The following is a 21,851-nucleotide window of genomic DNA, read 5'->3' as shown; positions in this document are numbered from 1 at the left end:
TGTCAGCACATTTAGCATTGTCAAGAAGTGTTATAGATCCTTTACCTTTCACCGGACATGGTGCATCATTACCAAATCTTACATAGCCTCCATCATAGTCTTCTAATTTAACAAACTTGTGTTTATCACCTGTCATGTGTTGTGAGCATCCACTGTCTATGATCCAAAATCATTATTATTTATGTGAGATACTAGGACTTTTTCTTCATACCTTTCTTCATCAGATCCATCTTTAATATCCACATAAACAACTTCCTCTGTATCTGTTTCATCAGATTTGTCATCGTTGGATTCCTCATCAACTACTAGACATGTCTTTCTGTCTCTCCTTCTAAAGTCTCGGTGTCCTCTGTATTGGTTGTCTTTCTACCTATTATCTCAGTATTCTCTCTTTTCACTAGATTCTTTGTCAGGATAGTTAGAAGCCATATGTCCTATTTTATCACAATTGAAACATTTTAAAGGTAGCTTTCCTTTATACTTATCTTTTCCTCTCGATAACCTTCTGGCTAATAATGCTTCAAACTCTTCTTGCTTCTTGATTTCCTCATATAGTTTGTGCACTTCTTCCATGTTCTTGTGAAATCTTTCACTTGCTCCACTATGATTCCCTTTTGAGTACTTACTCATTCTATCATTGTAATCATCAGATTCACCAATATGAAAAGAACTGAATGCAGATTCTACTTTATTTACCGAAGACCCACTATTATCAAAATTACTTAACTCAAATGCATGTAGCTTACCAATAGTAGCATCCAAAGAAACTAGCATGTTAGGTACAAACCTTAGTTCATTGATTGCAGAAACTTGAATGGCATAAGCAGGTAGAAGTGTTCTCAACAACTTACTTGTTACATCCTTTTCTACAATAGTTCCTCCTGCTCCTTTAATTTGATTGACTATCTCCTTTAACCTTGTACTATATTGGGTTATGTTCTCACCTTCATTCATTCTCATGGATTCAAGTTGTCCTCTTAGACTATCTACTTTTGCTCTTTGAACATGTTCATCACCGCCATATATAGATATGATCTTGGTCCACATTTCTTTTGCATCATTACAGCCTTCTAGGTCATTAAACTCTGAGTCGGTTAATGCTGATGTTATTTCAATCATAGCTTGAATATGTTCTTGCTTTGCCTTTATCTCTTCCAAGGTCATCGGGTTGGTGCTTGGTGGTATGTAATCATTCTCCAAATAATATGTTGCATATTCTCAAATTGTTGATAAATGCAGCTTCATCCTTTTCTGCCATGTGGAGAAACTTGACTTGTTCAGCTTTGGTGCATCCCTTTTATACATCTTCGGATCTTTGCCTCAAGTACCTTTAAACTTTTCTTCCAGAGTCCAAAGCTCTAATACCAATTGTAAATTTCTGATGCCAATAGCTAACAAGATGAGAGGGGGGGCGTGAATCATACAAACTTAATCTTCCTTAAAATCAATAGATTCAACCTCGGTAACTTAAACTTTAGCAATATAACCAAAAACTGCTAAACATGCAAACTCATAAACACATAATCATCATAACACAAATAACACCAGATTTAAAGTGGAAACCCAAATAGGGAAAAACCACTGTGGGATTTCAGACCCACTAAGAAATATACTCTTCTAGAGTATGCTCGGTTAAAAGCAAATCCTGTTAAAGATTACAAACACATTGCTAGATGTGACCCGGTTAAGGGATTTCCCTCAGATCTATTAGGATCTTCACTTTGTTAGAAGTGACATTGTTAAAGGATTTCAAACACTCATTTAGAATGTTACCTTGCTAGAGGGTTTACAAATAAGACTGTTAAGTCCACTCGATTAAGAGATTTTTTGTCACTTAAAATAAACAACAATAATAAATATATCTGCAACTTCACATCTAAAATGCTAAAGTAGATTCTTATTTTCTCAAAACAATCTTGTCATAGCACTTATCTTGTCCATTTTTTGGGCTCCCTACTTTATTATTCAAACAGGTCTTCAAGATTCTGTGTTCAGTAATCACTATGTAGCATCCATGTGCTTACACTTGCCTGCATACATTGTTTATCAACAATTCCTTATTTATAAACAATTTACTAATCATTGAATCTCCTTGATCACATTTCCCATGATCAATCTTTGCCATCAGATCTTCAATCTTGACTAGGTTCAATGTATCCTTCGATCTGAAAATGTTTTACCTCACCTTGGGACTTGCATTCCTTTCTTGGAACTTGCACAAGATTATTGTGGTTCAATCTGAGCTGTAGATCTTCCTGTTGATCTTCCATTGCCATAGATCCTTAACAAACTTCATGCATGGCATACCAATCATTTATACATCTCTAGCTCATCATTGTCTTTCATTAAATAATGCTTGTATTCAGCCAATGTGCTCTATCATAACTTGGTTGTAACTCGGTAAATACTAAACTTTACTCGGTAGACATTTCGCCTTCATTAATTGATAACGATAACCTTAGGGTTTACCAACTAGGTTCCTTAGGGTTTACCAACTAGGTTCTTTACTTGGTGACATAGTATAGTATTAACCTTACAATCAACAACATATGTAGGATATCAAAACAATATAAACATCATGATCTCATCATTGTCTAACTCGGTAACAGTTGCCCATTGAATAACTTATTTCTTCCCTTATTCATCACATTCTTTCTGTGTCACTTACTGACCACTTAATACTCATCAAAACATGCTTCTTAAGATATGGCAACATCATATTGAATTAGAAAATCAATTTCTTGACATCAATGACAAAATAATGTTATAAAGATAGTTATCATCCTTTTTCAGTTATATCAATAATCTCCAACAACCTTCTCAATATCCTTAATGAATATCAACAATCTCCTTTCTACTGAAAATGCCAATAGATAGGAAAAGCACAACTAGTGGATCTTTTCTACTTGGAGGAAGACTTGTAGCATGGACAAGTAAGAAACAAACTTGTCTTTCTCAATCTATAGCTAAAGCTGAGTATGTTGTTGCATCCATGAATTGCAAGTAGACCATATGGATGAGACATGTGCTAGAAGGATTCAAGACTAAACCATTAACTATATATTGTGACAATACGAGTGCAATAAATATTTCCAAGAATCCTGTACTTCATGCAAGAACCAAGCATATAGATTTGAAGTATCATTTCTTAAGGGAAAGAGTTCAAGAGAAGCGGGTAAAGATGGAGTATGTGAAGAGTAAAGATCGTGTAGATGATATCTTTACTAAACCATTGCCAAAAACTACTTTTGAGTTTCTCAGAAGTAAATTAGGGGTTAGACCCCTACACTGGAAGAGCTAAGAAGCTGGAGTTGCATCAATCCTATAAATTTCATGTTTATTTTTCACTAAGGATTGATGGAGATGTGAGCTACTTCGTAGGGGGAGAGACTTTAATGCAGTATGATATGATTTACAGTTCTGGTCAGATTGAAATCAAGGGATGCATTTTAACTTTGGCATTGTTGTCAAATGGGGAGAAGAAAAAGAAATCAGCTATTTAGTTATGGGAGAAGGAAAAGAAATCTTATGATCAAGCTTGAGAAGAAGAAAAGATGGTGAAGTCCGGTAGATGCAGAGACCACTAGTTAATGTGCTAAGATGCAGATGATTGGCATATATGATTGTATAACTGATTGGTATTTACATCAATGTCAAAGGGGGATATTGTTGGCACGATTGGCATAACTGTTGCAGATGAGTTGATGATTGTATCGGTAGGAGGATGATGATGACATGATCAATTATTAGTGTTGTCATTGATGGCAACCTATGTCAATTAATGTTTGATGATGGTTACAGATGAAATATTATGTCTGACTTATTGGATAAGTAATTTGGTCTACCAGATTTAGAATTTGTAAGTATGATAGGGTTAACCAGTAGGACTGAGAATTAGGACTTCAACTGGAAAAAGAGAAGATTTTGATGGAATCGATAGATCGGTGATGGTTGGAGACTTGTGGTTTGAGATATAATATTTTGTGATGGATTTGTGTGTGTGATTGGAATCGTATCCTATGTTGATTACCAAAAGGCATGTTTTGAATTTCTGATGGAGTTGTGTTAAGGTTTTAGTAGGGTTTTAGGACTGGTGATGAATTCACTCAACCAATGATGATTTATGTTATGACGGTGATCGACGGTGAGTCTACATGAAGCTGGTAACATGACACAACTTATGTGAAAGATTTATTTATTGTTTTGGCGCGATTCAAGGAATAATTTCATGGGAATCAACGTAACGCTTAGTAGAGTGTTTTGAAGATACAGATCAAATTTTTGTGATGGGTTACGATCAACCAACAGTTGATATTGCATTGTAATTTATTGTAATGAACTGAATAATAATCTGCAATGATCTCTTATGATTTGAATTGTAAATTCATGATGTAATTAGGGTTTTGTGGCCGACCTAGTTGAGATGGCTATATAGGGTGACACAACTGATGTTTCATCTATCGGTGGCATTAGGAGAATGAGTTAAGCTATCCTAGAAGATAGAGATTTGTCTGAGTGTTGTAGACTGTGAAGCATAACTAGATCTAATCTAGCAAGCTGAAAGTGCAAAGTAACAGATCAATTTTCACTGTTATTCTCTAACAATTACAACAACATAAATCCCTTAACCGGGTAGGTCCTAACAGGCCTTTTCCATCTAAGTCCCCTAACAGGGAAAATCACAAAAGAGTGTTTAAATCCTCTAACCAGTTTGATCCTAACATATCATTAAGATCCTAGATGGAGTGATAGGTAAATCCCTTAACCAGATGACTCCTAACAGGGCATATTGTAAGCTCCTAACTGGGCTAAGCTCCTAACAGGGCATACTTTGAAAGAGTGCAAATTATTGTGGGTACCAATCCCCACCATGGTTTTTCCCATTTGGGTTTCCACGTCAAAAATCTTGGTGCTCATGTGTGGAATGTCTTTTCATAGTGTTTATGTTTTCATGCATTATTTCTGATTACCCATTATGATAAGTTTATTGTTGTTTATCAGAGATCTGAAAGTGGTTACCGGTAAATTTTTTTGAATAAGGGAAAACAAGTTTTGATGGGCCCCTGAAAGTGGTTACCAGTAATGTTAATGAATTGATAGATGAAGTATTCTGATTTGATAATAAGTCAGTATGAGTATGTGTTGATCATATATCTAGTTGGTGAATATTCCTATTAATAAGATTGCATAAGAAGTGTATTAGATCTGCTAAAGGGATAGATTCATGTATTAAATGATTTCAGATTCATTGTAAATGGTATTTTGATTTGAAGTTATAAATTGTGTTAATACTGATTCACCCCTCCTCTCAGTATTAACCGAATCCTCATAGGATTAACAGTTCAAACCATCCATTTGTTAGTGATTTAAATTCTAGTTGTTGATATCCGTAAGTGGCTAGAAGTTATTTGAGGAACTTTATTTGAAAACCAAAAGTTTTATCAATATGGAGTCATTTAACTATGGTTTTGACTTATCTCGTGAACGTCAAATCGAATACTCAACTTCTATTGTAATTTTAATCGAACTTAGCTTCAAAGATTAAATGAGTTATGATTTTTATTAGGGAATCCTTACCTTAATATGTGCTTGAGAAACCCATTACATGATCACTTAGTAGATTATACAACTATTTTAATTGAGATAACCTAGGAACAAATCTTAAATCTCTTCTAAGACTTTATGATTAATAAGTTATTATTTGTAGAAAATGTCCAAGGGATAAATGGCTTCAAGTGGATACTTATCTCCTTATAATATTGCATTAGTTCAAGAACCCCTAGAAGAAGATTTCATTTATTTAGGAACTTTTGTACATCGGTACATTGCTTAATTAAAAAGATTAATTGGGGTTATTTAGGAACCATAATCATGTTGGTTAATTAAAAGTAGATTGTTGGGATCATCTAAAAGTCATGTTCATATTGGTTAAATGAATATGAATTGGTTGGAATTAGAAAGGAGTCATATTCATAACGATTGATTGAAGGTATATTTATTTGAATTAATTAGAAGTCTTATTCACATTGTTTAATAAGCAGTTGGTTGATTTGGGATGATTCATATTAGATTCTCTTAATTTCAACATTGGTAATTTAAAAAAGTGTGAATATCAAGGTTATTATTAATAGCTTTCCATCAAACATGTTAGTAATAATTTCATTTCCAAAGTATTATTATTTGATGATTTAAATTTCTTCAAAAAAATTATTAGGACTCATATTTAAAGCAAGGGTTATCATTTGTAGAAAATGCTTAAAGATTATTTTTTATGTTACTCTAATTGGAAGAATTGGCTGATTTAATGATGATGCAGTTATTATTAAGCTTATCATTAAATAGTTCTTTTTCTTCCTTCAAAAAATAAGTGATAAATTCATTTCCAAAGTTTTGCTGCTTAATCATTTTCCTTAAGCAATTTAATACATTTAAAATATCAAGAGTTGTACTCAAGAGTAATGGATGTTCCAAAACAATTATATATTACAAGTGAATTCAACTTCTTTTTACAAGTTATCTTTTACAAGTATTAAGCAATTAGTACTTCATGTATTTAGTCTAGCCTTAAAGTTTTAATCATGGTTTCTTTTCAAGAAAATGCTATTCCAAATAGTTGATTTCTTTATGCTCTTTTCAATTCTTAGTTCAAGCATGAAATAGTTCATTTATATTATTATTGCTTCTCTTGATATTCACGAATCTAGAATTAATTTCAAGTTAGATAACTAAATAAGAGGTGATGGAAACAAAAACCTAGCAGTGTTCGGTATTCACAGTGCCTCTAGGTCATGCTTATGGGTAATGTCGTCGTGTTGAACTACTACACCTAACACCTAATAAATCTGCATCAACAGTGTCTATAGCATCGTCCCTATAAATCACTGGGGAGTAATAAAGGACACTTGGAAGTTAAGATCCAAGGGGCAGGTAATCCCCCTTGGATCAATAATCTAATGATTTTATAAAATTGGCTTAATCACGAAGAATTGTTGACGATTGATAATTGGGCCAAGGGTGACACTTATGATAGTAATTAGGACCTAGTTATTTTAGGCCACCTTGAGCCCTATGCTTAAAGCTACCATCGTGGGTAGCAACTGCAGAGAAACAGTCTGGGACATTGTGTAGTACCCCTCCTTGATCAGACTTTTTTCTTTGTATCTATGTTTGACTTCAGTTGACTGTTCAATGGAACATTATTGTATATTGATTAAGACTTTATGCGATGTTATTTCATGCTTTATCTGGATTTGTGGTGTGTTATTTTATGCAGTATCTCAATGCTTATGATTAATATTATTTTATGGATAATTATCATGGACTGACACTTTTACTTTATATGTTGCGTGTTTGCAAGTGTATGGGATGTGAGGGGATGATTTCCCTTCACTCACTCTGGTGAGACAAGGAACAACACAATTTTCCTTCATCGGTGTGTGTCATGTCTGTTTATATATATTTATCTATATGCACATGTGGTTCTTTGGTGTAGAACATTGCAGGTACTAGTACCGGGTAGGTATGGGGTATTGACTCCACCTAGTTTCACAGGTTTGAGCGTGCCTCATTTGCCCAATGGGAGTGGAGCAGATAGTTGTTGGACCCTAACTTGACCCGCAGTTACACTCATGTGAGTGTTGTCGGTCGATCATCTTTTTTGTTTGACTGGTATTCAAGTCAGAGTGCTTTCTGATTTTGTCTTGCGAGTCATCATTTGAGCATTCCCCATTTTTGCATGTTTCTATTTTTTGGAATGGTTATTTAATTGAGCGAATGATGCTATATTTGTGTTGGTGTAATTAGTTAATTATTATGCTCTTGAGATTATTGATTTAATTAAATTAATGACTGCTAGAATTAAATGGCTAAATGACTTATTTTATTGTGTAAAGTTACATTAATATATTATGAAAGAAAATAAGTATTTGCCTTGCCATTTAAATGTTAAATGCTTATGTTGAAAGAAAGTATTATGGAAATGGAAAATATGAAATAAAATAAATAAAAGTTTTTTTTTTCTTTTTTACCTTTCCATTTGACTATTGTATTCTATTTTATTGGAAAAGAATTATTAATAGAAAAAGGAAAATCTGATTGTTTTTATTTTTTAAATAGTTTAATCTGATTGGTTGGAAAACTTTTAACCTAGAAAGTTTAGGTTGAAATATATTTTTCCCATATATTCCTGGGAGTTCACGGGAAGCATGAGGAAGAATATTTGAAGTAGAAAATTGGAAAACCATTTTGGAAGAGGAGCTGGAATTGGATTTGGTTTGCAAGATTGGGATTCTTCCATTATTTTGCTTCCTGGTTTGTTGAAGGTTGGATAATCTCTTCTTGTTTTACAATTTGATTTTGAATGTTTTGGTTGCTTCCTATGTTGAAAAATATAAATCTCTTTGTAAATTCTTGTTGAATGACTAGATTGAAAGAAAGAGTGTCTGTGATTGATGATTTTGTTGAATTCATTAAATGTTTGCATATGGGAAAGAAATGGTTCATTTTTCTACTTGTTGATTGTTATTTGTTCTTGAAAATCAAGTTCTTGAATTATCTCTTCTATTTGGAATAGAAAGGAATAGATTTAGTTTGTTGTGTGTTTTCTAGTATCTATTTGCCCAAGATTGGGGGCTTATGTTGGCAAAAATTGGTTATTTGCCTCTTGCAAGATGCAAAGAATTCTTCCTGTGTGATGGAAGTGAATAAATTTATTAGAATTCTTCTCCTATCTTTCAAATTCTTCTATTATTTCCCAATCTCCTTATAATTGGGGCTCTTGTGTGTTATTAATTCACCATTTGCCTTATTAGTAAATAATCCTTTTATATTTTTGGCTTTTTGTATTGTGCATGTGCTCCCGTGAAAACGATGAACAAGGGAGGTTTTATCTTATGATTTTTATTTTTTTAATAGAATTAGGAAATTTTATTTTAATTAGAATAACCCCTACCCACATGGCGGTCTAAGCCCTACCACATGGAATGGTAGTGGCTAGCTACCCGCAGGTTGCAGCACTACCGGTCGGTAGGTCCGCTACGCGGTAGCAACACTACCAGATGATAGGACTACTAGCGGTTGGTAGTGGTTGCTATCGGCAATAGAAACACTACCAGCGATAGTGTCTACTATCGGCGGTAGAAGCACTACCGATGGGTAGTGTCTGCTGCTACCGGCAGTAGCACTACCACGAGTAGGCTTTGGCCCCCACGTGCCTTTTACCCTTCGAGACACAATTTTAAATGTGTCATCAATTTATTTTATTCAATTCTTTGAAATTTGAAGTTAGTAATAATATCAAGTTTTAATTCTAGTTTGTATTTAATTTTTATATGTTGGTTTTCATATTAATTTAATAGAATTAAATATTGAAAATCAAGGCTTGGGATTTTAATTCAAATTGATAAATTTGGATGTATTTTGGGAAATGGATTAAATGTTTATTATTAATTCATATTTTATTTGGTTGAATATTTAATATGGATTTTATGCTTGTTGAAATATTGAATTGGAAATTATATAGAAATAAATGACGTTATTGAATGACGCATTAAATAAATGGTGTTTTTATCAAAGTTTCAATCAATGGTATTTGCAAGTGTTTATGATGTTATTTTCTCAAAGATTATCTAAGTGCGAAATTAGTGATATTAGATTTCCTTGCAAGAGTATTATTGGTGGTTATTTCTCGTCTGTGGTTTAGTCGTCCTATTGTGTCGTATTTTATATTTTGATCAAGTGATGTATGATGACCTCGTTGTCTTAACCATGTAGTGTCTTTTCCTTATGGTTAACCAAGAGTCAATATGTCTTTCTTTTGATGACTTGTATTTGGATAGTGGTGTTATGGTTGTCTGCTTCGCCATACAGTCCTCATGGAGTGACCACGTTTGTTGTGTCCTTTAAGAGAGTGGCTTTTGAGTGGGGGCCGCGCCCGAAGTGGATGGCAGGATAACCCCTCAAAAGTCACTTAATAAGTAATAATCTAATAATTTGATTAGGAAGTGGGTAGATAATAACATTATATAAGATATTGTAACCCGTGCATGGTTGAGTGCTTATATAGGCTCAAGATGTAGTGGGAAGGCCTGGAATGGAAAACCGACCACCTTATTTTCACGAAGGGTTGGTAGGGTTTGCATGAGACTTAGTTGGAGCTGGAGGTTCAGGAAAGGTTACCAGGATAACCCAGGATGGGGGCCGAGACCTATGGAGGCCTACCATGGTAACCATCATAAGCTATGCTATGACACTATCTCTTTAGGGTCACTTGTGTATTGTGATGTCGAGTCACTTGTGTATTGTGATGTCGAGTTACTTGTGTATTGTGATGTAGATTCACTTGTATATTGGGATGTTGAGTCACTTGTGTATGGTGATGTTGAGTCACTTGGAATATTGTGGAGTCGTATTGTACTGTCATGGAGTCATATGTTCTGTCGACCATGTCATGCTTTTGCTTGCTTGAGGGTCCTCTGCTATCTTCTAGCATGGTGGGGTGATTCTAGTTTGGAATCACATGGTCGGGTGGTAGTGTCACTTCCCATCGGATGTTCTTGTTCGTACCTTCTTGTGACGATTGGCTTCACAGGTGTTCCTTTGGTTCCTGAATCATGCTCTATCTCAGGTTTGGAGATTATTTTATTTGGAGACCTATGTGGTCAATTGTATCAATGAACTTATGTAACTTGGTATTTGGTTAAGTTGTAACTCTGAATGTATTGAGAGCCATGTATTGGAAGATCAATGCAATCCTAGTTTTGGATGTTATTTATCAACTTTCTATATGATTAGTGTAAATGCTTTACTAAAGAGAAATTATATTGTATCCTTTCAATGGTGTGTCTATTATTGCTTATGGCTTATTCTGTTCAATGAGTAATGATGGTTAATTGGATTAATCATAATTGTGGAATTTAACTTTTAGTTTAATTCTGCATTGGTAACCCTTTAAGGAATTCTGGTGTAAGTCTTCCGCTTGTGTTATTATAGTGCTATTGTAGTAATTAATGCACTTAATGAATTTTATACTTTAAAAAAAATAAAATTGACCCTTAGATGTGGTATTCCTTTGGGGTTCTAGGGCATTACATATGGTATCAGAGCCCAAGTTTCAACACTAGGTACTTTGGGTTTGTAGTGAGCCCATTCAACTAGACCTTTTGATTAGGTCTTAGTGGTTGTGATTTCCTTGTTTTATCCTTGCCATTGATCAAAACTTTTTTTCTCTTGTGTAGTGTTAGGTCATGGCTAGGAGAGCCAAGGGTAGTGTCCATGTTGGTAGCCACAATAGAGGTAGAGGTGGGGGACAGGGTCAAGGTTCTGTTCGCCATAGTCATTCACCACCACCCACTCATATGAGTGTGGATCAAGATCAGTTTGTTCATCAGGATGAACAACATTCAGGAGACAAGGTTCTCAAAAGGGAAGAGTTGCGATAGATGTTTCAGGAGGTTCTAGCTAGATTAGGCCCCAGACCTGAGGTTGATCAGCTCCTCCATGCTCAGGTTGAGGAGTCGCATTAGCAGGTTCTAGAGGAGAGAGAGAGAGAGAGAGAGAGAGAGAGATAGAGAGAGAGAGAGAGGTCCTAGTGGACCAGGATCAAGATACCATGGGTCACATGAGGGACTTGATGAGGTCCAACCCTCCTTTCTTTAACGGTAAAGGTACCGGTCTTGAGGCAGAGACCTGGCTTATCAGTTTAGATCGATCTTTCGCCATGTATCCATATGGTAGCAACACCAAGGTGAGATGTTCTATCATGCATATTGAGGGTTTCACATCTATCTAGTGGTGGTTAGAGGAGGAGAGGATCGGTGTGAGAATTAACACCGTATCGTGGGAGATCTTTCTTGAGAGATTCAAGGCACTATTTCTCTCACCCTAGTGGAGGTAGTCGTGAGAAGATGAGTTTTGTGCTTTGCACCAGTTTGGTATGATAATAAATCGGTTTGAGCATAGGTTCTATGATCTCAAATAGTATGCCAGTATTAGCAACGATGAGGCAATGCTTGTTCAACACTTCTTGATGGGTCTAAATGACCACATCAGTGGAGGAGTGATAGTGTTTGAGCCTGGTTCAGTAGAGGTAGTCATGGTGAAAGCCAGGCTGGTGGAGTAGAATCTAGGTCATGTGCATGGCGGTTAGTCTAGAGTGAAGATCAGGAGTGTACCTTTTAGTGGGTCCAGAGTTAGAGGGAATCAGTCCTAGACTGCTACACCTTTTAGAGGTCCTCATGCACCCGCTAAGGGTGGTCAGCAGTAGCAACAGCCACCGAGACTGAAATAGTTTATGGGCTAGCAGGGTGGCAACTCTCAATATCGAAAGAGTAGGAACTGGCAGAGGAGTAGGTAGAGTTTTCCAGGGTAGTCCTCTTAGAGTCCTTCTCAGATCCCTAGTAGGGGAAGCTTTTAGCAGTCCAATGGGGCGTTTTGGAGTAGAGGTCCTAGTAGAGAAGCTTGCTTCACCTATGGATAGTTTGGTCATATTGTCTCTCACTACCCTTAGTGTTGGCACTAGACGGGTTGTCAGAGGCTAGCAGCATCAAAACTGGCAGTCGGGGATGTAGGTAGATCCCATAGCGTATTTACAATGGTTGATGACCATCAGGCTGAGCATTAGGGTACAGTGATTGAGGTTGCAAGTGTGTTGTGTGGTATCCCTATATCTATACTTTTTTACTCTGGTGCTTCAGATTATTTCATTTCTTCATCCATTATGGAGTGGTGTGGGTTCGTGTCTGCTAAGAAGGTGGATAGGTGGCAAGTAGAGTTGGCTACCAGTGTGTTGTGTCTGTCAATGCCTTCGTTCCCAGTTGTGAGTTGGACCTAGGACCCTTTGTCACTTCAGTTGACCTTCAAGTCATTCCTTTGGGGTTCTATGGAGTTGTGTTGGGGATGGATTGGCTATCATCTCACAGCACTCATGTAGACTATCATCTGAAGATAGTAGAGTGTTTAGATGACCATGGCAGGAAAGGTGGGATCGTTGGAGTTCAACAATTGATATACTTATGTATGATTTCTGCTATGCAACTTAAGTGGTGTATGCGTCGAGGGTGTCAGCTTTTTGTAGTTTCTCTTGAGGATGTAGATGAGGAAGAGAGTTGAGAAATCACTCTTGATGGTCAACCTATTCTTCAAGAGTATGCTGATGTGTTTCCATTGGATATTCCTGGTATGCCTCAGAAGTGAGACATACACTTTTGGATTAACTTGGTTCCTCGTGTGGAACGTATTTCAAGAGCTCCATATTGGATGACTACTCAGGAGTTGAGTGAGTTGAAGTTGCAGGTGGAGGAATTATTGGCCAAGGGGTTCATTCGTCCTAGTGTTTCTCCTTGGGGTGCGCCTGTTATCTTCATTAAGAAGAAGGATGGTTATCTTTGGTTATGCATTGATTACCAACAGCTGAATAAGGTAACCATTAGGAATCAATATCCATTGCCTCAAATAGATGATATTTTTGGTCAGGTAAAGGGAGCCAAGGTGTTTTCTAAGATTGATCTGAAATCTAGGTATCATTAGTTGCACATTCATGATGCAGATATTCATAAGATGATGTTTTGTACTCGTTATGGTCACTATGAGTTCACAATGGTGTCATTTGGTTTGCCGAACATGCCTTATGAATGGGGTTTTTTGCACCTACCTTGATCATTTTGTCCTTGTGTTCTTAGATGACATATTGATTTATTCTAGATCTAGTGAAGAGCATGAGGGACACTTGCAACAGGTATTGATGTGCTTGAGGGAGAATCATGTTTTTGCCAACCTAGTAAAGTGTGATTTCTTCCAGTTAGAGGTGAGATATCTTGGTCATATAGTTTCAGCAGAAGGTGTATTTGTGGATCCTTCTAAGATCCAATCCATTGTGGATTGGCCAACACCGACCAATGTTTCAGAGGTTCAAAGTTTCATGGGTTTGGTCAGATATTACCATCGCTTTGTTCAGAGTTTTTCCTAGATAGGCCACCTGATTACTTCTCTTTAGAGGAAAAGGAAGAAGTTTGTTTGGTCAAAGCAGTGCGAGACAACTTTTTGTACCTTGAAGGAACTCCTTGTTAGTGCTCCGATTTTGGCAATCCCTGATCCATCCAGAGATTTTATGGTATGCATAGATGCCTCTCTAGAAGGTATAGGTACAATGCTTATGTAGGATGGACGGGTGGTTTCCTATGAGTCTCGCAAACTCAAGGACCATGAGTTTAACTATCCAGTTCATGACTTGGAATTGGCAGCTATAGTACATGTGTTGGTTAGATGGGGACATTTTATGTTAGGGAATCAGTTTGAACTGCATAGTGATCATCAGAGTTTGTAAAATATTTTCATGTAGCCGAACTTGAATGATCGACAACGAAGATGGATGGAATTCCTCTGTGAGTATGATTTTGAGGTTCAATATATTCAGGGGAAAGAGAATGTAGTGGCAGATGCTTTGAGTTGTAGGCGATGTGAGGTTGCTGCATTGTCCCTTGGAGTGGACTTGAGAGAGAGAATTCTTGGAGTTATTTCTCAAGACACCTGGTATCAAGATGTTAGAGTCATGGCAGAGTCCAAAAGACCATTCAAGGGTAGACATTTTGGATATGATCTCTAGTCTGGTGGTCTTCTTTGACATCTTGGATGGATCTATGTACCTCCTTTGGAGAGTCTTTGCATTTTGATCATGACTAAGGCCCATCATGAACCTTATTCGGCACACCCTAGTGTCAAGAAGATGCACACAGATCTTAGACAGATATATCATTGGGCTAGTATGAAACGTGACATTGTTGATTTTGTGTTGAACTGTTTAGAATGTCAGCAGGTGAAGACGGAGCATCAGCACCCTGCAGGGATTTTACAGCCTAATTTGGTACCGAATTGGAAATTGGATATCATTTCCATAGATTTCATCGTAGGGTTGCTTGTTTTTTTGCATCGTCATGATGCCATCATGGTCATTATTGATAGATTGACCAAAATTGCTCATTTTGTTCCTATTTGATCTTCGTATATAGCAGCAGTGGTGGCATGAGTCTTCTTGGAAGATGTGGTGAGGTTGCATGGGATCCCAAGGCAAATCATTTTTTATAGAGATCCTATCTTTACTTCAGCATTGTAGACCTCACTTCAGCAAGCTTTGGGGACCCAGTTGAAGTTCATTTCAGCTTATCACCCAAAGACTGATGGTCAGACTGAGCATGCGAATCAGGTCTTGGAGGACATGATTCACATATATGTTATGGACCAACATTCAAACTAGGAGGAATATCTTTGCCTTGTGGAGTTTTCTTACAACAATGGATATCACAGCTCTATAAGCATGTCTCCCTTCCAGGCATTGTATGGTTGTCCTTTTTGTAATCCTTTGAGTTGGGATCAGTTGGAGGATAGGGTGAGTTTAGGCCTAGATAAGCTTCGTGAGATGGAGTAGTAGGTTGAGCAGATTCATGGATATTTGGTTGCTACTCAGGATAGGTAAAAGAAGTGTATTGATGCTCATAGAGTAGATCGTCATTTTTTAGTTGGCGACCATGTGTTCTTGAGAGTGCATCCGCGGAAGAGTCCGATCTATTATTGAAAGGGTTCTAAGTTGGCACCTCATTTTGTTGGCCCTTTTGAGATTCTTGAGAGGATAGGACCCATTGCCTACCATCTTGCCTTGCCACCAAGTCTATCCCACATCCACGATGTCTTTCATATTTCAGTTCTTCGACCTTATCATCCTGATATGACTCATATTCTTGATTGGAACACTTTGCAGGTCAAGGACGAGCAACTTTCCATGTAGCATGTGCACATTCTTCAGCGTCGGGATTTGACCTTCAGGGGTCATACCATAGACTAGGTAAGAGTCCTATGGGACCCAAATGATGAGACCTCAGTGATGTGGGAGGATGTAGTGAAGATGAGAGAGCTTTATTCTTATCTATTTTAGGCTTCCAGGAGTAAGCCTAGTTTTGGGGGGAGGATGTAGTACTCCTCCTCGATCAGACTTTTTTTTTGTATCTATGTTTGACTTCAGTTGACTGTTCAGTGGAACATTATTATATATTGATTCAGACTTTATGCGATGTTATTTCATGCTTTATTTGGATTTGTGGTGTATGCTTTTATGTAGTATCTAAGTGCTTATGATTAATGTTATTTTATGGATCATTATCATGGACTGACACTTTTACGTTGTATGTTGCATGTTTGCAAGTGTATGGGATGCGAGGGGATGATTTTCCTCCACTCACTCTAGTGAGACAGGGAACATCATGATTCTCCTTAACATGGAGACTACTTAGCAAGAAGAGGAAGAGACAAACATGGAGACTACTTAGCAAGAAGAGGAAGAAGCTTTTCAGCCTCCACAAAAACTCGTTAGATATACTTCTTAGTTGTCATTGATGCCAAAATCAGTGATCTAGATTGGTCCGAATATGATGTGCCTGCACAGAGCAGTGGAAGATAGGTATGTATGATGTAGAGCAATGGAAGATATGTATGTATGACATAGATTGCAGATCTTAGTTGTTACTGATTGCTCCGGGATTATGTATTGTTAGTATGAGGATACGTGTGTCTTGATGTGAGAAATTTGGTGTTAGTTGTGGTAATTGGTTCCTTGCTCTAGTTGTTCATGTAGTATGCATTTGACTTGTTTTAGAGATGTAGTTCTCTGCATTTGCATCTTAATGTTGATTTGATAGTGCAATTTTGATATGCTTATCATCATCTGAGATTGTTGTATTCATATTCTTGGAACTCAAATATTGTGTTTCAGGGACGTGTTCAGTTATGTAGTGTTGAGTAGCTCTTTGTGCTCCAGTTTCCTCTGATCTTTTGATATTTGATGATAAAATTATTGTATTGATTATTCATGCTTTCAATCTTGTAATGTTGAATTGGATTGTGATTATCATGCTCCAATAATGTGTTCATTTCAGTTTAGGCCAACCTTGAAAGATTAAGTTTTGCTTTCGTGATTGTAGCGTGTGATTTGATCGTTGAAATATCTTTTATGAAAATGTTACTAAGGCTGGCTTGATGTATATTCCTAAATGACACACACGCGTGCACGTGCGCACTCACACACACACATATATTTGTATATGATCACATTATGCTTGAGAGTGAAATTTGGTTGTGGAGTCAAAGAATTAAGTGAAGTAGAAGGTAGTAAAAAATAAAACGAGGAAGTTGATGTTGAATGTGAAGGATAGATCTAGTGCGGCAATATTTTAGAGCAGGCACATAGAAAATTGTTTTGCAGAGTTTCTTAATCGGACCTATTGCAAGATGTTAGAGTGTTGTCTGAGCTTAATAGGAACTAATCCCATGCATATGCAGATGCAATTTTCTCAGTTCATTTCTTTTTCTTTTTGGTAGTGATCCCTCCAAGATTGAGCTTGTTTTGTAACCTTATATAACTAGTTATATTATCTTGAGAGTTAACCCTCTCTATGGTTTTTCCCAGTTGGGTTTTCCACATATAAAATCTAGTGTTCCTCTTATGGTTTTCAATGTTGTGTTAACTCTATTGCATACATCTCTACATGCTAAACTTAATTAAGATCAAATCAAGTTTCAGATTATTAGGAGTTTTTTTAATTAATATTTGAGGAATACTAATTCACCCCCTTCTCAATATTACATTTTATTCAATACAACTAATGGATGTGATCGTGACTTACAATGTGATCGTGACTTACAATACCATCCTAATCCATGAGATTCTACTCCAACTAATTAAGATGTATGAGGAAATGAGTGAGGAGAACAAGAATAGAAAAATATAGTGCTTAACTTCAAGTATGTAAATCATTCTAACAAGGCACTTGGTGATGCAATGAAAGAGTTTTTGGAAGATATTGTGGCTACACAAAAGGGTAAAAAGGGCCAAGGCACTGGAGAGAGAAGGGAATTTTAGAGGTTGGCTCAATAATAGAGAAGAGTATAAGCAAGAGTTGACACAATCACAAACACAAGAGATTTGCATAGAGAAAAGACTTGATAAACTCATGGAGGGAGACCTAGAGAATGAAGATAAACTCCACAAGGAGATATAAGAGGTCACTCAAAAGTTACATGAGAAGATGATTGTTAGTGAACAGATTTTTGCCTTTCTTCAAATTAATTAATTTCACACTTTGTCGCCTTCTTTTAAAGACAAAAGTTCAACTAAACAGTTGGGCAAGTGTAACATATACTACTTCCCTCTGAATTTTTGATAGGTATAGCTCCCACTATTAGTTATTCAAGGAATAATCTAATTAATTTTAATTGGCATGCTTTTAACCTGAAAGCATGTAAGGCTACCTACTTCATTGCTAGAGGAGAGGCTAATGATTTATACATATTTCAGAGAAAAATATATATATATTCTTCAAAATGCTTCAACATGAGAAATGGAAGTGATCGAAACAAAGTTCAAATCACCAGTTTAACAGTTCATAAATAAAAACAGATGAGAGAAATAAAATCTCTTTTCAAGCACATATCTTTTAAAATCTCACAGGGAGGAGTCCCAGAATAATAATAATATTCTGCATTGGAAAGGCGATCACTGTCGTTTGATTAGATCAATATATACAAAGATATATCACTACACAGATTCAAAACTCAAAGGTTTTCCTTCTCCCAAAAACAACACGATCTTATATATATATATATATATATCTTATGTGACAAAGACACAACAATACATGTATAAGTCCTTTTCAATTCCATATTTTTAAAGTCTGACGACTTCCTTCAACACAACAAAACTTCTAAAACCAGAAAGAAAACTAAGTAAAATTAACAAAAATTCTAACCAAAATCTAACCCTTATTCTGTCTATCTTAATCTAATTTATAGTAATTAGAATAGAGGAGGTCTCCCTAAAAACTCGACCTCCTCTGAATCAGTTATGAAAACCAACAAAGTATATTTGGGACAGATGTCCCGAAGTCATTTGCATAATCATGAAAAATACATAAAAAAACAGAGCATTAATCAACACGTTATGTTGCTTTTCCATCATCATCTTCTCCTCCGCTTTCCTGGGCACCATGGGCAGTTGCAAGTTCCTGGATTATAGATTGGTTCGGATTCTTCATAGCGTTGAGCTTTGCCTTTGCAGCTTCTTTGTTCTATCTGTGCTTCACTATTTTCTCGATATGCTTCGGTAACTGATCGTTATCGAAAAATGCCATGGACTCGATCTGGGCGACTTGTGTTATATCTTCAGGGGTGAAATTGCCTTTAGCTTTAATTTTCTCCATATATAGCCTGAAAGCCTTTATTGCATCTTGCGTGTTCAGCCCACAAATCCCCAACTGCCAATCGTGGTCCATATTAACCACTTTGTTGTCATTAACTAAACTGCATTGGAGGTCCTGAAGTTCATACACAGAAGTCTTGGCATCGAAAATAACATATTTGAAGGTGAGTACTTGCCACATTATGGTCTTCTTCAATACGAAGAGTTGGAATTCATCAGTTACCAACTTGATTGAATGCTCTGTCAGGAATCTGGTGGTTTCATACTCTTCTATTTTAGTGAATATACGCAAGACATTTTCCCATTTATGTTCCTCTTTCTCCCATGGCAAAATCTGGTTTTGAATTTCTGCAATGAGGCTCTGTATCTCATTACATAATTTTCGAGAGCTTGTGATATACTTTTCTCCATCTTTAATTACTCCTTCGATCCATCTCTCCACAGCCTCTGCAATGCTTTTAGCTTGTTGAATCTAACTCATTATCTTTTTATCCTCTGGTGAAGTAGGATCAAATTTCTTTGTAGCATGTGATATGGGAAGTGCTCTGAAGCAATCGATGCTATCAATGAATTGAGCGAGAATGTTTATATGTTGCTTTAGCTCTCTCTTCTCTCGCTCATCTTTTTCCGACCTGGTGAGCATTTTCTTAGCCAATACCTAGAAGAAATGATTATCTGAATCCCTACTCATGTTTTCGAGCTCCACCTTAGTGATCTCAAAATCCTCTGTACTGACCTCTTGTCTTCGTCCTTGGGCTTGTATGAGGCAATCTCGGCAACCCACTTCCCAATTCCTTCATCATTATCCAGTCAAGTGGTTGTTTTGAACCTCTTTGCCTTGGGGCCCTTCTGATTTGAACACACATGAACAATCTGAATTGACTTCACCGGAGTTCAAGTAGTTCAAGGCGTACACCGCACCAAGAAAAATTATCTTCTGAAAGGATTAACTATGTTGTGTTGTTGACCCTTTGAACCGTGTTGAACATGTTGAATGCCCTCGAACTGTTTGAACTAGGTTCAAAGAGTTCACCACCTGGAGAGAGATGATATAACACATCACTGAGCATGACCAGTAAAAGAACCGCTGCAAAACACTTTGAGTGAATGTTAGTATGAAAACCTCCTAGACACCTAAGAACCTGTGGAACCTAAATGAACCTTATGAACCTCCTTCAAAATGGTTCAATGAGTTCACGGGGTTCAAACCAATCATTTAAAACTTGGCATTTCAGATTAAAAGATGATCTACAAACGGATTAAGGATTGAACCGAGGAATTCCAAGAAAGATAAGGACTTCAAATAAAATTTTATAGGGTGATTTACTCCTGTTATGAAGGATGAATAACAAGGTAACATTGGCTCTGACTAGGGATTGTATTTTGTGAAGGAAAATGCAAAGAACTCTAAATCTCTGGTTTCGCATAGCCAAAAATAGAGAGGGGCATAAAAGAGGACTCTCACCTAAACAGACACACAATGAAACACCTAAACTACTATATAAAGGAACTCTTAATCACAGGTTTCACAGTTTGTAGAGCTTGAGATCCTGCCCATTGTAGGTATAGGGCATAACCGTTCCATCAAAATAGTTGAGTCTAAAATAATTTTGTCCCACCACTTCACAGATCTTGAATGGGCCTTTCCACAATGAGTCAAATTTATCGTGGGCACCCTTTGGTTCTTTTCTTTTATCCCATAACAACACTTCATCTCCTTTAAAGAAACCTCTTGGCCGAGCTCTCATGTCAAAGATCTTCTTCACTCTATTATGATGCTCAGTAATTCTATCCACTAACATTTCTCTTTCTTCTTCCAACTTCATCAAATACATAACCCTTTTCTCTGGAGCATTCTGGAAAAAGGAATCTTTGATTACTATTTGAAGTTTGGCTGCTGATAATTCCAGGGGTAAAGAAATTTTCGCACCAATCCCATACACAAGCTCAAAAGGTGCCATTTTGATTTCTCTTTTAGGCATAATTTTGTCTACCCATAAGGCTTCATATACCTTCTTATGCCAATTTTGAGCATTTTCATCAGCCAGCTTCTTCATAATCGCTACCAGGTTCTTGTTGCTTGATTCTACCAATCCATTGCCTTATCGAAAGTAATCAAAGGAATGTGAGAGAGAAATTTGATGTTCATAGAAAAACATAGTTAGTTCTTTAGAGGAGAAATACGACGCATTATCTACCACAATCTTCTAAGGGACCCCAAAATGAACCAAAATGCAGTCTTTGAGAAAGTTACATACGACATTTGAATTCGCCTTCTTAGTGGGAATATCCTCCACCCACTTGGTAAAATAATCTGTTGCTGTCAAAATGTACATATGACCAGCACTGGAATGAGGATTTATTGGCCCAATGAAATCAATACCCCACTATTTGAAGGGTTCATCTATTACCACAGGCCTTAAGGGTAGAGCTGCTAAATGTGGTTTCCCAGAAAAAAGTTGACACTTTTCACATCCCTTAACATAAACATATGCATCCTGAAACATACCAGGCCAATACAAGCAATTTCTTAAAATTTTAAAGGTAGTCACAGAGGATGAGAAATGCCCGCCGCAAGCTTCATCATGATAAACTTCCAGAAGCTTTTTCTATT

General features: G+C 36.7%; 1 protein-coding gene across 1 annotated transcript in view; it reads right to left on the bottom strand.

Annotated features, from left to right (window-relative positions):
* The window catches only part of LOC131876633 (uncharacterized), a 56,146-nt gene extending 34,852 nt beyond the window's left edge, over nucleotides 1–21,294 (bottom strand). Inside the window, exon 1 of the mRNA XM_059222076.1 lies at nucleotides 20,967–21,294. Coding sequence (XP_059078059.1) covers nucleotides 20,967–21,294 — 328 coding nt within the window. The remainder of the gene's footprint in view (nucleotides 1–20,966) is intronic.
* Between the last annotated feature and the right edge of the window lie 557 nt (nucleotides 21,295–21,851).

The sequence above is a fragment of the Cryptomeria japonica genome, chromosome 6 (genome assembly GCF_030272615.1).
Source record: "Cryptomeria japonica chromosome 6, Sugi_1.0, whole genome shotgun sequence".
NCBI classification, from domain to species: domain Eukaryota; kingdom Viridiplantae; phylum Streptophyta; class Pinopsida; order Cupressales; family Cupressaceae; genus Cryptomeria; species Cryptomeria japonica.
Note: the sequence above shows the minus strand (reverse complement) of the source record. Positions and strands in the feature narration are given on the sequence as shown.